Genomic DNA, 18726 nt, shown 5'->3' with positions numbered 1-18726 from the left:
GAGAGAAGCCTGGACTTTGGGGGAGCCTTGGGGTTTGTTGGTGTGGCACAAGACTTAGTATATATATTGTAAATAAACGTATGGTGGTGCAATATAGCATGTCAGCCTGTCTGTGTCCGGGGCTCGTTCCACAACAATAATACCATTTGGGTTGAAACAAGCTGTAGTGGAAAAAAATCACACTAAGTCTCAAAAGCTCATAATAAACAAAAGGAAGGAGGGAATTGTGCAAGGCCAGACTTACCTTTCTGCATTTTGTTCCTCCTTTCAGGCTTGGTTGAGCATCACATAATCTACTTATCGCTTCCCTACAAAAAAAAAAAAAAGGGGAGAAACAGTGAGAATGACACAATTCAAACATGAAATATTTTACTAAATATGAGTTTAAAAGATTACATCAGTCTGTCATACCTACACGCGCACTGATTGGGAGTGAGAGAGTTTGAAACACACATTCAGCAGTATGGTACTTAGCCCGTGAAATGCTTTCCTTTAACTGATTCAGAGTCTCCTTCCATATACTAAACACTTACATTTTGTTTGTCATTTTATTTTATGGATCTGCCAAGTTCGTTGTTACATAACTTTTCCAGTTTTTAAGCACAACATGGCATTATATATTTTTAAGTGGCAAAGATAAATGAATGTATGTAGAAAATAGCCTTTAGATAGATAGATAGATAGATAGATAGATAGATAGATAGATAGATAGATAGATAGATAGATAGATAGATAGATAGATAGATAGATAGATAGATAGATAGATAGATAGATAGATAGATAGATCTATCTATCTAAAGGCTATTTTCTACATACATTCTTTAATCAGATGGCACCTCATGTAGGGCTAATTCTCCAATTCTGCAATGAGACATTCTGGTTGACAGGAGGCTATCATGACATCCTGTTTAACCCATTACTTAAATTTGATTAAATTGGTTAAAATTTGTCCATCCATTCATTTTCTGAACCTGCAATTACAGTGCCATGAGTAGTTTAAACATCTCTGGATGAAAGATAGGAACCAAGCTTAGATGAAATGCTTGTACACCACAGAGCCCCCTCACATATACATTTGGATTGGACTGACTTAGAGTCAACACATCTTGTAAATGTTAGAGAAAACTGAATTCCCATGAATAACCATGAAAACATTTAAAGAGAGCCTCCTAGTCGAAAAGCTAACCCATATATAAAATCAATCCATTCATTTCCTGAGCCAATGAAGTACATTGTTAGCTTTGGGAGCTAGGTGAGAATCAAACCTGGACAGGGAGCCAGTCTTTTGCAGAGGTCAATGACACATGCTAGCACTTAACTGGACTGATTCTATTTACAGCTTTCATCCATCCTGCTCCTCCAGTTCAGGGGAGGTGGTGCCTACCTTGATAGGAATTCTTAAAATGTTAACTGAAGGCAAAACTATGAATGTGTGCAGGGCACAACTGTCCAGAAATGAAGAACCAAGAAAACAAAAAATATTACAAGAAAAAATTTACTAGAAATAGAAAAGAAGAACATACTGTGTATTCATCACTATCTATATATATAATTCACTAAGCAGCCGACAGGGTACGCAAAACAACCATGGGATACGCACGACATAGCCCCGCCCACCAACTCTAAGACCATGGGATACAACGACAACTCACAGAGCCACGCCCACTAAGACCATGGGACGAGAACGCCTGCTGACCCACCCGCCTGACTGTTACCAGCATTCACCGTAATGTACTGGAGTGTAAAACTATCGCAGCTGCTAAGCTTTCAGCCATGTGAGATTGAGCAATAACAGGTCTGTGATGCCCTTAGATGTCTGGGGCTGCACACGCGCTACACTGAATGGATCAACGTGTGTCTACCTGGCGCCGAGAGGCGTGGGTAAGCCGTTGAACCCCATTCATGATGGGGACCGGGGCTTACAATTGTTCCCCACGAATGAGGAATTCCCAGTAAGTGCGGGTCATAAGCTCGCACTGATTAAGTCCCTGCCCTTTGTATACACCGCCCATCGCTACTACTGATTGGATGGTTTAGTGAGGTCCTCAGATCGGCCCTGCCGCGGTCGCTCGCGGCCTCTGGTGGAGCGCAGAGAAGACGATCGAACTTGTCTATCTAGAGGAAGTAAAAGTCATAATTTCATAGGTTAACCTGCGGAAGGATCATTACCAGTTGTGCCGACCTGTCATTGGACGGTTAGGACCCGAAACCTCTCTGGCCCGCTTCCCTGCCCTCTCTCCGGAGAGGCGGAGGGGGTGGAAAGGGCGTCCTCCCTGGGTGTCCTTCCCCTCTCCCCCCGTTCCACCCTCCGCACCTGACCGCCGTCCAGCCCCATCCCTCGCTCTGGAAGGTGGGGGCACGGCGGCGGTCCTCCAGTTTTCAGTCACGGACAATTGTATGTTGCTCTCTCCAGAGTTCCATCTTTTCATTCACTTACAGTCATATCCTCAAACCCACCCCATTTGGACAACTGTGTCTTCAGGAAGTGTTCACCCATCAATACATAATTATGTGGCGTATGCTACTCCACGGGTTGGCTAGTATTAAAGAATAAGCTTGATATTTGTTAAGATGAACCAATTTCTTCACAATCATGGTGTACATTAATTTGCCAGATAGATAGATAGATAGATAGATAGATAGATAGATAGATAGATAGATAGATAGATAGATAGATAGATAGATAGATAGATAGATAGATAGATAGATAGATAGTATATTTGTCTCCATGAAACTGTTCATATTTAAATGCATATTTTAAAAATACATAGCCTGCTCTTGCATTTTAAAATGAAGGTGTAAGGTATTGGAGTCCAAAGTGAAAACAAAAGCCTTAAACTTATGGAATATGTCAAGCTAAGATAGTTACCAAATATTGATCCACATCTAGAGATTGCGTACATATCACAATACAACATAACCAAGCAAAACGGAAAAAATTTGTGTGAGATTGTTTCTAAAATTAGACTGGCTATACGGTTTACCTCACTATTTGTCTTCCTCCATGGCAACCTTTCAGCCTTAGGGGTGCAGGTATACCTCAAAAAATCACCTCCAAGCACTCATATTAACAATATTGGATGCTGATACTCAGATATCAATTGCTGTCTTTGTTTTTGTAGACTAGTAGGTAATAATCACCTAAAATGTTTCACTCATGGTGTTACGCTGCCATACATAACAAGCTCAATATAACAAAAAATGGGGATGGATGCCATTTTCTTCACAGCACTTGAAGAACTACACATTTTTCATAATTGTAAATTATTACCAACACATTTCTAGTATTCAGGGTTAAAACATGTAATCATCTGCAGTTCACTACCGTGATTGATACCAATCAATCCATAAATAAATGGAGAGAACATGCGAACCTTGTGTAGATGCTGGCACTTTGAGGTTCAGGAAAGACAGCACTGTGCTACCAGTCTGCTTTTGTGAAAACATCTGTGCTAAATGTACTACACTTAAACCTAATTAAATCTAAATGTATTGCTGTAACATCTGTTTAGTTCTTGTCACTTGATTGCACGCTGTGCACGTGCTCAGCCTCTCTCACACTACTTGTCACTACACTACTGAAAGACGCACATGCATGAGGTAGTATATTTGAGAAATAATGCAATAAATTTTTTTTGAGTGGCAAGAATAAGTTTCCATATAATTCAGTAGGTATGGCAGCATTTGCGGTGCACCACAGATAAACGGCAAAACTCCACCTATGATGGCCGCAGCGAGCAGGCAGGCAAACAGGAAATGTAAAGCATCACTACCTCAAGGAAACAGCGGCAAGAACCTGTGATAAAATGTATTCATTCCTGTTTACTTTTACTGTCACAAGACACACTTTCTTACACTTTGCTGCTTCAAAGTGGATGTATTTGGTAGGTTTTGAGGCTTCTGTTCTAACATTGAATGCTGATACCCAACACCTTCTTTTTAAAGTGGAAAAACAGGCTAGCTGTGTTTTTAAATTCATAAAAATTGCTTCATTTTAGAATACAATTTCATATGGCAAATGGATATATACTATGATTGTGAAGAAATAACTTTAACATGAACAATAACAAACTTATCCTTTATCAACGGGTAATGAATGAGATAGTCCAGGGAGAATCTGCATGTAAATGTGAAGCATCTTCCCACGCGGTGCAGTTTTATATGATATCTGCTGCATCAATAAATGTGGGAAGAAGAGACTAAAATCAATAGGAAATCTCTCCTTACTTCCGTACAACTCTCACCAGGTCAGAAGCACTGATCCGTCTGCAGCTCATTAGATGCTGATGAGACAGGAATGCTTTAGTCTTACAACTGGCCCCTGCCTTTCAGAAATCCAGTGACTGAAAAACAATAAATGGCTGAAACCTTCCTGTTCAGCCAAAAAACAGACATCATAATCAAATTATTTACTTCTTCTTTTAACATTGCTTCTGGGATTTTATGAAAATACTTTTCGGTAAAAAAGGCCTTTTTGTATTTATATATCACAACATAACATTTTCTGACCTGCACAATTCAGTTCAGAGGAGGCCGTCAAAGTTAACATAGACAGGGTGCCAGCCCATCACAGGACCCATACTGACACATAGCCAATTTAAAATTGGTAATTAAACTGAAATGTTTATTTTCATATCTGTCTATTACATAGACTGTCTGTCTATCTATCTACCTATCTGGCTGTTGCCTTTTATATCGGTTTGTTTATATGCATGATTGATTAATAATTGTGATTTTATTAAACACAGTTATGTGCTAGCCAAGGCTTTCAGCAAGTCCATTCTTATTGTGCACATACAAAATAACAGGATAAAAAACAACTAAACCATGACCTTGATTTGGATTAACTAGGTTTGAGAATGTAGTTTTTAGGTAAAAAAAAAAAAAGCACCTAATGAACTGGTCACCTGACTTGAACATCACTTGTAAGGCAGGCATTTTGTATCCTCTTCAGGTCCACAGGCCACTTCTTTAGTGCCACCCAGCAAACACTGCTCTTAGTGAAGAACAAGGATCATCTGATGTGTTTATTTTTGATGACGATCTGGGGAGCTGTTTTGTCATGGCAGGATCCTAAGGTAACCTATTTTCCCTTTTGGACTCTTTGTCACATAGACCATAACAGAAAGAACCCAAGCCCATACTCATATCACAGTGTCAGGAGTAAGTGCTACTGCAATTAAATACGTCCCCCATTCTTTTACATCTTTAATCCCAAGAAATTAGATAAAGAGTGTGAAGTGTGAATTTCCCCTTTGGATTAGTAAAGTATCTATCTATCTATCTATCTATCTATCTATCTATCTATCTAAGAGTGCCAGAATAAGATGGAGAGACGGTTACACATTTAGTCATGCATTATGGATAATATGCCCAAAATAGCAGAGTATAGTGAGTGCTGGTAAAATAATACAACGTGATATTAAGCTACTCTGTAGCTACTGGGTGGCTCATTGTCTTATTATGTTGATGGATTTCTGGTCCCATGTGATGAGAAGTCAAGCAAAATGATCCATTTTATTGGCTATCTAGAAAGATTACAATATGCATGCTTTCAAGGCAACCCAGGCTTCTTCTTCAGGCAAGATGTAATACAGAAACTGGTGTTCCCTGTGTTTATACAGACACTAGGACAAATAACAACAGTGAAAAACCTTTAAGTGAGACATCTTAAATGTAAAAAATTAATAGACCTCTTCAGGGTAAGATGCATTAAGCAAGAGAGGAGAACAATGTATACATTGCTTTGGTTGCTTTACAACCAAAATTTTTGTTTTGAATTACGACCAACATCTTGCGTTACGACCTGAATGTGGTCACGTGTATCCGCTTCTGCGATTGTAAACAAACAGCCAAGAGCATTTGTAAGCGTCAGTCGGAGCACAGGTACATGTGTTTGTGGACGTAATTTCGGTCAGTGCAGTGCTTTATATAATTTATTTCGATAATTGCTAACGAAGGAAGCGAAGGTAACGAAGGTAAAGAAACCGATCACAATCGAAACGAAGAAGGAAATTGTGTGGAAATATGAGAGTGGCGTTTGTGTGACCGATCTTGCTAATATGTACAGCATGTCGAAATCCACCATCTTGACAATTTTACAAAGAAAAGATTTGTATAAGGAAACTCCTTCCAAACAATAACCACCTTCCATTTCATTCTCCTCCTCCTTCCTTCCTGCAAGCCAAAGATGTCAACTTAAACGGTGAGTACAGTATGAAATTGTTGTTTCTGGTAGGCTAGGGACTTTTTATAACTTTTTGGTTAGTGTAGAAGCATCCCGGCTGGGTAAGGGCCTGGACATCTGCCACAATTTTTATGTGGCCTGACTGGGCACAGGTGTGATATTCTGCTATCTTCGAGGTGTGAATGAGGCACCTGACTGATCTGCTCACCTTTGCACATGTTTACACAATCAGCCAAGCACCTTAATCAATCCTGGAGTGAGGCAGTCTCGCGCACACCCACACCCAATTGGAGTCCACATATCCCAGGATGCAACTGTTTATTTAAAAACGACACTTCACCACAGATTTCTCATCACAGGCACATTTAAGGAAGTTACGTTATGTCATGTTATATAAAAGCTCATCTCTATGAATGACACTTTGACCGTCTTGCTTACCAAAAGAAGAAATATGTAAGTTCACATTGCACAGAAGGGCATCAAACAGGCACAAATGACATAATTTCAAGAAAAACAGGTAAATTAAACTTTCATCAATAATGCAATAATCTGTACTGAATTAAATTATCTGGGGAGATCAGTGTATCATCTTTCGGCATGCTGTCAGGTGAAAATTATTACTATGGTCAAATTATCATTGGCATCATCCCCTTGGCATAAAAATGCCATCCCCCTTTAAACAGCTCTTCCTCTGCTTTATGTGCTCTGAGTCAGCAGCCATTGAAATGAACACGTAAACTAATCCACAGCAGTCTCCGGTTATTTTTTGTAATCTCAATGGCGCCAGTCCATCACAATTATCTCCAGCACAATGAAAAGCCTCTATAGAACATTATGTTGAAAAATGTTTTACATCCCTCAGGCAGGTCATACCTTCTATTAAGTGAAAAAAGAAACTCATTAATAATGCGCAGGGATGGGAGAAATGAAATGCTAGAAAGAACAGAATCACCATAAAAGAATTAAAAGTAAATAATTACGCAGATACCACAATTAATTGGGAAGGTGTGCACAAGTTTGAGAAATCAGGGACTGGGAAAATGCCAAAAAGCAAAGTAAACGGAGGTCGCCTATTACTCAAACTCAATTTGTATTGCAGTATTCACGGTAGGCTGCTTAACATGATTGTTCTGAAATGTAGCGACATTTTGCATTTCAATTAAATTCAATTAATTCAGTTAAATGCCTGCATAATGCTTCCTTTTATTTGGCCATTGATTTCATTTGCCCGCGTTGCCGTGGTTTCATTGTATAAAACTGGCAATGCGCATCAATAATACTGTATATGATGTCCATACTGTACATGATAACTCAGATATAAAGGACCAACAAAAATAAATAGGAATAATCATAATAAATGCAAAAACATTTGGAGTAAATAAATTGAACTTGAAGCACAAACTGGCAGGTGGTTGATAAAGTGATAACCATCCTCCACATTGGTCTCTCAAGGTCATGATATGGGATAGTGTGGGCATGGGTGTGAGGCCATAAGCTAAGAAGCAGGCCAGAACCTTGATTAACCTACCCAGAAGGGGCTCATCTGAGCTAAGTCAGGCCCCAACTACTACCTGCTGGCTTTAGCCAAAGCAGGCCCCCAATAATGGGGAGCTGGCAAAACAACTTGTAATGTCCACAGATCTATCAAAAAGCCCCACAATAGGGAGGATAACCATCAACCCCTGGCTTGTGAACAAAAGAAGCAGTAGAGGATCTTTATACATGAAACATTTATTCACAAAAAAAGAAAAATACAGAGTAATTCTGAACAGAGACAAAGGAGTTCCCTAACAAGTTGCAAAGTCAATTCCAAAAGCACAATCCAGAAATCAGAATCCTTAATCAGAAACAAGAATTTCACAAAAAATAGATAATCCAAACAGAAATAGCAATGCTCACAGAACTCCACAGTAAACAAATGATCTCCAGTTCCTGAGCCTTCTCAGCCAGCTTAAATAGCCAAATTGAGGACAACTTAAAGAGACATCACACAACAAACCAATACTAAACAAAATTAACAGAAACAACATTAAAATATAAAAACAGTAATGCCCTGATGGCAGAACGAATTTGATTTCAAAGCCTTACAATATTTACACACTTCTGACATATCACCTATGTCCATGTATTCGATCTCTATTCGCCTTTCCGTTATTTCTGTGAGTAATAATTTTTCCTTGTTTGCGCTAATGTGATCTTTACTTTCTTTTTTTTGACACTGTCGTTTTTTTCTGCATTCATATTCTGTATCTTGCTCAGCATGTGTATTGCGCCTACATTGTTTTTTAGTCTTTTGAATTCCAGTTTTCATTCTCTCTAACCTGCTCTGCATTGTTTGGCCCCCTTGTTTTTTAACCTCTTTATGACGTTTTACTTTGTTTTCTACTCTTTGTCTTTTATTTCTGACCTCGCTTTGTCCTGCTTTTTTATCAGTTACACCTGGTCTGTGGGGATTGTTTTCTCTTTTCTCGAGTAATAATTTCCATTTGTTTGCGCTACTGTGATCTTTACCATCTTTTTTTGATACTTTTGAATTTTCCTGTTTTCATATTCTTTAACTTTCTCTGCATTTGTATTGCGCCAATGTTTTTTTTTGAGCCCTTTGAATTCCACTGCTTCCATAATCTCTAACCTGCTCTGCATGTGTATCGCATCAACGTTTTTGAACATCTTTATGAAGTCCTACTTTGTCTTTTATTTCAGAGCCCGATTGGACCTTCTTTTTTTTCAATTCCACTTGTTCCGGGCTGATTATTACTTTCCTTATTTTCTGAATTTGCACATAGATTTTTCTTTTTCGTTTTTGCATTTTTTTCTCTCCAAAGCTTTTGGGTCTCTTTTCTCCATGCTGCTCTTTCTTCTTCGATTATTCATTGACGTTTCATTTATAACGTATTGTCCTTATACGCTTTATGTGCGCTGAGAGCCCTGGATCTGTGTCTGCTAAAAGCCTTTACACGACTGAGTGTTTTGCTGCCCGTGCTCTTATTTGGTTGTAAGTAGGGCGTGTCTTGCAAGAATCTTATGTTCTACATCATCGCGAGACTGTCCTGGGTCAATCTCTTGGCACAAAGTCTTATGTTTAAGGTCCCCGCAAAACGCTCCGTGGCCAATCTCTTTCGTCTCATGGGTCTTTTAAGTGTCTTCTGTGAAGATCACGTCTCGTCTCTCTAGTCTCTCCCTCCCAGGATTTTTGTATATTTTGAGACAATTGGAACAATTTTGAACATTTAAAACCAGTTCCCCATTTTGGGCCTGGGGTTGCTGATGCCTGTAGGTCGTAGTTGGGACTGGCTGTCTGGGGTACATCCAGGCTGGTAAAGGGTCTGGCCTGCTTTGTGCCTTTTATTGGAGAACTCAGACCCTTGTTGCTATGTCCGTGTCTCCATTACATAGCAGGTTGGTCATTTCCGTAATTGTTCGTTTGGATAATAAATCCCCTCACTCAACCACAAGCACTTTTTGGAAAGCTTTCGTCAACAATCATATTTATTGTAGATCACAGAGGGTCACAGAACTCAAAACTGCACTCTTGATCACTGAGGAAAGAATTTAAAGCACAACAATTTATCTTGTGTTAGCACCGGCTGCCTAACACCTTGTGTATCATGTAGTTCATGCCCTGTCTGTGGCACCCTTCAGCGCCACTCCTTGATGCATATCACATGGTAAGTTACCTCTGGGCAGCTACAAGGGCACCACTGAGGCATCACATTGCTCAATATGAGGAGAAACTCGGAACAAAGAGCACAGTGTACTTTGAAGCCTGCTAAAATTTGCTGTGACATCTCACAAGTTATCACGCTGTGTAAAATAAAAACAGGAAATGCGACTAAAGCAATCTCCTTATGAACCGCTGCCAGAGCTGTTTTTGGATCTTGCTTCCTGCATCATTTGCACAACCAGCACATTTATCTAGCATTGTCCTGCACTAATCAATATGTCTAAAATGAAAGACACGATCTTGTGGAATTGAGCATCTCTATTGATCTTCATTCAGCACTGTTGAAATATATGAATACAAGGAAAGAAACAGAGCAGGATCAAAAAGTGAATGGATGAGTGAAACACAAATAATGGAAACAAACAGCATTCACACACTTCACATCCTAGACTGCATGTTCTTCATTTGGGTCATTTAGTTATCCTCTCACATCCCAAATATTTGCATCTCGGGTTAATTAGTGATTTAGAATCAGCCGGTGGTGTATGAACGTGCCCTGTGATGGACTGGCAACCAGATTGACGTTGATTAGCTCATATCAGGTATCAGAGTCTCCAATGGGAGGCTGCGCCAAACAGTACACACATTCATACACTCGGTATTTGAATAAATTGAGAAAATGAATAGAAAAGAAGAGGCAAACATTCAATAACTCATTCATAGACATACTTTGTTAATCAGTAGTCCAGGATGGGCTATGTGGGGTTGTACTTAAGCCACAACACAGAAGGGGTCATTTAAAGCTGGCTGGGTGAGTAGACACGTCACCCTACAAGTGATGTAAAAGTGCTACAATCACTGCACAGAACTACATCCATGTTGTCAACCAAACGTTAGGAAGAAACCCACCATCTCACCCATGCAAAGATAGTTTTAGCACCAAAGAAACACACAAGCTATCCATGACTTGCATTACTGCATAAAGAAGGATTCATGAACATCATCACTGCCCCTCCCTGGCATTCATGGGGTACAAATGTGACAAATAAGGCTGTTTTGAAGTCCATGATTTCTGAACATTAGTACATTTGCTTTATTGAAAAATCTGCTGGGTCAAGGAAAAATAACCTGGCTAATAGCTAACCATATCACAGGGTGATGTGTGTCTGGAATTAAAAAAAATAAATAAAAAACAACCGTCCTCTTTTTAAAAATGCTACTTTTATCAAACAAACGTGGTAGAGGATCTACAAATATGAGCGAATTCTCTTAATAAGCCTAACTAACCCTGCCTTTTCAGTACATTCTTTTTACTTTAGCTGACTAAAGCAATTTACAATCACAAGTACACGTAAAAGGAGCAGTCCACCTTCAAATGATGGTTTTTAAAATGTTGCTTACCTTATGGAGTGATGGTCGAGAAAAAAATTTAATCTCATGTTTCCATGCAGAGTTTATGATATAATAGAAGCCAATAGTTACCAATGCAATACAATGACAAACAATATGAAAAACATCCATGGAATAACGAAAAACAAAATCTCGTGTTACTTGTGTCACGTAATGTCTGTTATCCAGTTGTATGCTCAAAACATGCAAAACACATGCTTTTTTACTAAAATATTGTTAGATAGTTTGTAAATAATCTGCGTACACAGGAAACTAAGACCTCATGGGTCCGACTCTTTGAATCGAAGATCTGCCTGCCCCCCGTCATTCTCTGGTCAAGAGTCCTGTCTTCAATTCAAAAGTTCAATAAATGTCTGTTTATGTACAGTATGTGAGCTCGCTTTCCAAGGTTGTTTCCTGCCATGTGCCTAATGCTGTCTGGGTATGCTGAAGTTCTCCCCATGTCCCGTTGAGAATGTCATGTATTTTTTTCCTGACTCATGATAGAGACTGATTCCACCCACATCAAAGACAGACACGTTAGATCCTGGTCCACTCTGTAAGATTTGTGTGTGCCCTGCAGTTGACTGGCATCTTTTGATTCATGTTAGGTGGGACGGGCACTGCAGACACTGGTCCAAAAATGGCTGTGAGAAATACATCCAAGTTCTTTGGGACATTCCAGTGTTTATTATACAGTCATAGGAAAAAGTTTGGGAACCCCTCTTAATTCTTTAGATTTTTGTTTATCATTGGCTGAGCTTTCAAAGTAGCAACTTCCTTTTAATAGATGACATGCCTTATGGTAACAGTAGTATTTCAGCAGTGACGTTAAGTTTATTGGATTAACAGAAAATATGCATCATAACAAAATTAGACAGGTGCATAAATGTGGGCACCCCAACAGAGAAATGACATCAATACTTAGTTGAGCCTCCTTTTGGCCTCTAGACGCTGTCCTCCTATAGCCTCTGATGAGTGTCTGATTCTGGATGGAGGTATTGTTGTCCATTCTTCATACAAAATCTCTCCAGTTCAGTTAAATTTGATGGCTGTCAAGCATGGACAGCCTGCTTCAAATCATCCCATAGATTTTCGATGATATTCAAGTCAGGGGACTGTGACGGCCATTCCAGAACATTGTACTTCTCCCTCTGCATGAATGCCTTTGTAGATTTCAAACTGTGTTTTGTTGGAATATCCAACCCCTGCATAACTTTGTGACTGATGCTTGAACATTATCCTGAAGAATTTGTTGATATTGGGTTGAATTCATCTGACCCTCGACTTTAACAAGGGCCCCAGTCCCTGAACTAGCCACACAGCCCCACAGCACGATGGAACCTCCACCAAATTTGACAGGAGGTAACAGGTGTTTTTCTTGGAATGCGGTGTTCTTCTTCCGCCATGCAAAGCGCTTTTTGTTCTGACCAAATAACTCAATTTTTGTCTCATCAGTCCAAAGCACTTTTTTCCAAAAAGGGCTTCTTTCTCATCACCCTGCCATACAGATGTTCTTTGTGCAAATTGAAAAATTGTAGAACAATGTACAGATACACCATCTGCAGCAAGATGTTCTTGCAGGTCTTTGGAGGTGATCTGTGGGTTGTCTGTAACCATCCTCATAATCCTGCTTATATGCCGCTCCTGTATTTTTCTTGGTCTGCCAGACCTACTGGGTTTGACAGCAACTGTGCCTGTGGCCTTCCATTTCCTGATTCCATTCCTTACAGTTGAAACTGACAGTTTAAACCTCTGAGATGGCTTTTTGTAGCCTTCCCCTAAACCAGGAGACTCAACAATCTTTGTTTTCAGATCTTTTGAGAGTTGCTTTGAGGATCCCATGCTGTCACTCTTCAGAGGAGAGTCAAAGGGAAGGAAGCACAACTTGTAACTGACCACCTTAAATCCCTTTATATCTCATGATTGAACACACCTGTCTATGAAGTTCAAGGCTTAACAAGCTCATCACACCAAGTAATCAGCACTGAGCAGTGACAGGCATTCAAATCAGCAAAATGACAAGGGGACCCACATTTGTGCACAGCCAGTTTTTCACATTTGATTTAATTTCATACAACTAAATACTGCGTCACTAAAAATCTGTTCAGAAAACACCCCAGTACTCAGATGTTCCTAGGAAATGAAAGACATACAACTGTTATCTTCTTTGTTGAAAGGAGAGTCAATTATTATGCAGGCTGAGAGGGGTTCCCAAACTTTTTCATATGACTGTATACGGATGTCCTTACTTGTCATCACTTTTATTTTTTTATGTTTTTATATATGTGGAAACACTGTATTTATTACACAGAGTGAGCATTTCATTTAAAGTTCACCAATGACTACACAGTACTTGAGTAAGGACGTTGTTGTGCCGCCCCATGGGCTGCAGACAGCCTGCTTTGGCTCATTCATTTGTGATACAATCCTAATTGTGCACAGTACTGATAGACTGGTAGATATGATAGATTGGCCATTTTGCTTTGTGAAGAGTATTATTTGTGTTCTGTTTTGTGTGTTTTATTCTCCCCATTTTTGACACCCATTGCGCACCCAACCTAACTGGAAGGTAGTCTCTCTCTGAATTTCCTGTTTTCAAGATTTCTTGCATTTTTTTTTTTCTTTCTTATAAGGGGTGAGTATAATGGTGGACAGGTGGGCATCCCAGCTGGGATGGAGGTTGACTTCCGGCCAGATAAGGAAGCCACAACATAAGGAAAGGAGGTGTCTGCCGCCCAAAGGAATATCCACATGACAGGCTGGGAATTGTAGTCCTATGGGACAGCCCTGCCCTGTTAGGGTTTTTGGGTGCCACCCGGTGGGGGGGCTATAAGGGATCAGTGTGACCTCTTTAATAGACTTCCGCCTCACTCTGAAGTGCTTCCAGCGTGCAATGCTATGGCACCGGAAGTACTCCTGCAAGGGAATCTGAATCGGTAGGAGTGTGGATGAGGCTTCAAGGGTGTTGTGGAAGGAGGAAAGAGATTTGTTCTGGTAATTGTGCAATTATGGAAGATAATCTGAAGAACGGTGGAGTTAAAAATAAAGAAGATCACGAATTTGAACCTAGGACTGTGTTGTGTAGTTGTGTCCAGGGGGGTTAGGGGTGCTGCTTCACTGTGATGGTCACAATAGCTTTCTTTTTTTTGGGGGGGGGGGAGTTTTTTCTTGTGTTCTTAAGGAGTCATAGCTGGGGGGGGGCTGTCAAAAACTGAGGCCTGTTAAAGCCCATTGAGGCTTTATAAATCATTTGGTGATTTTGGACGGTAGGGCGGTACGGTGGCGCAGTGGGTAGCACTGCTGCCTCGCAGTTGGGAGACCTGGGGACCCGGGTTCGCTTCCCGGGCCCTCCCTGCGTGGAGTTTGCATGTTCTCCCCGTGTCTGCGTGGGTTTCCTCCGGGCACTCCGGTTTCCTCCCATAGTCCAAAGACATGCTGGTTAGGTGGATTGGCGATTCTAACTTGGCCCTAGTGTATGCATGGTGTGTGGGTGTGTTTGTGTGTGTCCTGCGGCGGGTTGGCACCCTGCCTGGGATTAGTTCCTGCCTTGTGCCCTGTGTTGGCTGGGATTGGCTCCAGCAGACCCCCGTGACCCTGTGTTCGGATTCAGCGGGTTGGAAAATGGATGGATGGATGGATTTTGGACGGTAGAAAAAATAAATTGTTGTTGTGGCTGAACTGGAATTTGCGTTTAGGTGATGGGACACAAGTGGCAAACCCCAAATTCTGTAAATCTGAGAGCAAAACTACTACACATATCACTGAAGGCACTTGTAAAGCAGATGCATTTTGTGTTTCTTAAGAATAAAAGATTGCAAAAATACCTTGTGACTTGTGTTCTTGTGCTAAAATCAAGCATCCTCATGGACTGTAACACCTCCAAGCACCCGACATACTAAAAAAGAGAAAGAGAACAGCTGTTTGTGAACAAGTTATCTCGGCATGGATGTTTTTTGTTGTAAGAAAGAAAAAAATACATTTATTTACTTTTCAGAGTTAATTTAGTTTAAAATGATTTGGTTGTAGACTTTAGGAACAGAAAGCTATGCTTCTATGACACTTGTAGGACAAGAAGACTGCAGCTGTTTAGTGTTTTAATCTCCTCGTCTGTGTGGCCCAGCGGTTCAGGAAATGGACTGAAAACTGCAGCATTAAATGTCATCTGTCACTTACTGTCATTAACCTGCCTGAGCTTAGATAGATAGATAGATAGATAGATAGATAGATAGATAGATAGATAGATAGATAGATAGATAGATACTGTACATAAGGCACAGATAGATAGATAGATAGATAGATAGATAGATAGATAGATAGATAGATAGATAGATAGATACTGTACATAAGGCATAGATAGATAGATAGATAGATAGATAGATAGATAGATAGATAGATAGATAGATAGATACTGTACATAAGGCACAGATAGATAGATAGATAGATAGATAGATAGATAGATAGATAGATACTGTACATAAGGCACAGATAGATAGATAGATACTGTACATAAGGCACAGATAGATAGATAGATAGATAGATAGATAGATAGATAGATAGATAGATAGATAGATACTGTACATAAGGCACAGATAGATAGATACTGTACATAAGGCACAGATAGATAGATAGATAGATAGATAGATAGATAGATAGATAGATAGATAGATAGATAGATAGATAGATAGATAGATACTTTATTAACCCCAATGGGAAATTCACAACTTATATGATGGTCATGTGTATTTTTGTAACTGTGCCCTCCTGTCCATGTAACAGGTAGCATGAAGACGTGTGGGACAGCATTGCCACTTCAAACTGCCTGGCATGCTGTGAGGCTGGCTGGGTTCTACCTTTTTTTTTATATATTGTGGGCAATACAGCAAATGGCACAGCAGCAGGCATGGCCACCTCACAGCTCTAGGCTCTTCCTGTGTCTGTAATGCATTTTCTTCAAGTACTCCCTAAGATGTGCTTATTAGGTTAACTAAGTTCACTCAGTGTAAGTGTGCCTGGGATTGATGGGTAGACGGTTTAGAATTAGGCTTCCAGTGACTCCAGAATCAGTTTTGGTGGCTTCAGTAAATAAATGGGTGGACTTTGTGCAGTTCTACAGTTCATACCCATTACTACTGGCACAGGTAATATACCTTATTATTATTATTATTGTGATGATGACGATATCTTACCCTATATCTCTGCAAAAGGGCGAGTCCTGGTGCTTCCTGTTTTGCTATATGGTTGTGAGACATGGACGCTATTCAGTGACCTGAGATGAAGACTGGACTCCTTCAGTACTGTGTCTCTTCAGAGAATCCTTGGGTACCGCTGGTTTGAGTTTGTGTTGTTCAGAGTCCCGAATGAGGCACATTATCTGCATTGTGAGGGAGCATCAGGTACAGCACTACGGCCATGTGGCGCCATTCCCTGAGGCTGATCCGGCTCTGGACCAGGCCAAGGGGACGCCCACATAACACCTGGCTGCGGCAGATGGATGGTCATTTTGTTTTGGGGACTGGACTGCATGTCTGCCTAGTTGCCAAGATCCCGAGCTGTTTCATCGTGTGGTGGGTGCGGCAATGTGCTGTGCCAGTGCCTGCTCCCCAGCCTGACCTGACCTGATAGGCAGTGGCTACCTGAAGCCCCGAACAGGAAATAATTGATTTAGAAAATTGATGGGTAAGTATAATTATTCATTCATTATAAAATTAACCATATTAATGTCTGTAATAATTATAATAATGTACCCAATACAAAATATATCAAGGTAGCTAGATAGAAAAAAGGCACTACATAATAGATAGATATTTAAATATATAAATAAGATGCAATGTGTGATGCATTAATAGATAAATAGGAAAGCTGTTATGTTAGATAGATAGATAGATAGATAGATAGATAGATAGATAGATAGATAGATAGATAGATAGATAGATAGATAGATAGATAGATAGATAGATAGATAGATACGCTGCTGTGTTAGATAGGTAGATAGATGGATAGATAGATAGATATGAAAGGCACTAGATAGATAGACAGTGGTAGTGCTGCTGCTTTGCAGTAAGGAGACTGTGGAAGATTGTGGGTTTGCTTCCCGGTTCCTCCCTGTGTGGATAGCGCTTTGAGTACTGAGAAAAGCGCTATATAAATGTAATGAATTATTATTATTATTATATTATAGATAGATAGATAGATAGATATGAAAGGCACTATATAGATAGATAGATAGATAGATAGATAGATAGATAGATAGATAGATAGATAGATAGATAGATAGATAGATAGATATGAAAGGCACTATATAGATAGATAGATAACCTGCTGTGTTAGATAGATAGATAGATAGATAAGCTGATGTGTTAGATAGATAGATAGATAGATAGATAGATAGATAGATAGATAGATAGATAGATAGATAGATAGATAGATAGATAGATAGGGCACTCTATAATAGACAGATAGATAGATAGAAACTTTAGTTGTCCCAAGAGGAGCTTTTTCAGACGCTCATAAATTTTAGAACAAATGATAATAATAATAATAATAATTCCCTCAAACACACACAAGAACTACAAAAGAGACAGACCTCAGACTGGGCTGATGAGCAGAGAGCGGTCTCCCTGACGGGTGTATTGCTGTAAGTGTATTTTAGCCCCAGCAGTGATTCTTGACACACGTCTGTTAAATAAATTTGTTGTCTAAAGGCACTCAAAGATATTTCTCATTTGATTCTGAGCGGCATTTGGTGTTTGGCCATGCCATCTGTCCATTACTGCTCCCACTCTTCCACGCACTTCTACACTCAGGACACAGGGCCAGTTTACTGTCTCCATTGAACTGAACTCTTGTGTTAATGGGATTTGGGAGTAAACTGGAGAGGATTTTGGAAAGCCCACACAGGCAAGAACTCTAAACCTTATTCAGTAGTATAGTGCCTTGCATAGTTAACACGATGACAACATACTTTACTTTAAATAAGATTCAAGAAACAGTTTTGCTTCATTCCTCTCATTTCCCTTTGAAGATGAACACAGACTGTCTGGTCTATTTACTTAAAATCTGTCCGCACATAAGGTCACATAACAATACAGTGATCCATTTTGAAATAACATTCTCATCCAACCAAATAAGGTATAAAAACAGTACATGTTATATGACAAATGAAAATAAAATCAAATAAATTCTTGCAATCTCTGCCAGACTGACTCCTGGTACCAACATTCTTACAAAATAACAGAAGCTCTCGGGCTCGGATCAAGCAGTTGCTGGAGCCTTCAAGTGAATCACGGCAGTGGTAGCTTGTATGGTAGAAATTTAAAGCTGTTGTTAGTTCCCTGGTCAGAATTTGTGAATTCTGACCACAGACTTGTTGTTGCTACTCTTAGGATCCAGCTTAGGTCCAGTAGGTTGCCACCTACTAGGAAAATGAGCCTGGACTAGGCCAGACTCCAAGACCAGGCTGTTTCTAATGAGTTTGCACGCAGTT

At 39.9% G+C, this 18726-nt stretch overlaps 1 protein-coding gene across 2 annotated transcripts in view; it reads right to left on the bottom strand.

Moving 5' to 3' along the window:
• LOC114668115 (SHC-transforming protein 1-like) overlaps positions 1-18726 on the bottom strand; it is a 56242-nt gene that overhangs the window by 21221 nt on the left and 16295 nt on the right. For both annotated transcript variants that reach the window (XM_051920695.1, XM_051920696.1), the window contains exons 2-3: positions 15068-15138; positions 245-308 (exon numbers count right to left, since the gene is read on the bottom strand). In XM_051920695.1, the coding sequence (XP_051776655.1) occupies positions 245-308; positions 15068-15138 (135 nt within the window). The remainder of the gene's footprint in view (positions 1-244; positions 309-15067; positions 15139-18726) is intronic.

Source organism: Erpetoichthys calabaricus, chromosome 17, assembly GCF_900747795.2.
Source record: "Erpetoichthys calabaricus chromosome 17, fErpCal1.3, whole genome shotgun sequence".
Classification (NCBI taxonomy): Eukaryota; Metazoa; Chordata; class Cladistia; order Polypteriformes; family Polypteridae; genus Erpetoichthys; species Erpetoichthys calabaricus.
The sequence above is the reverse complement of the archived record's forward strand: the minus strand, read 5'-3'. Positions and strand labels throughout refer to the sequence as shown.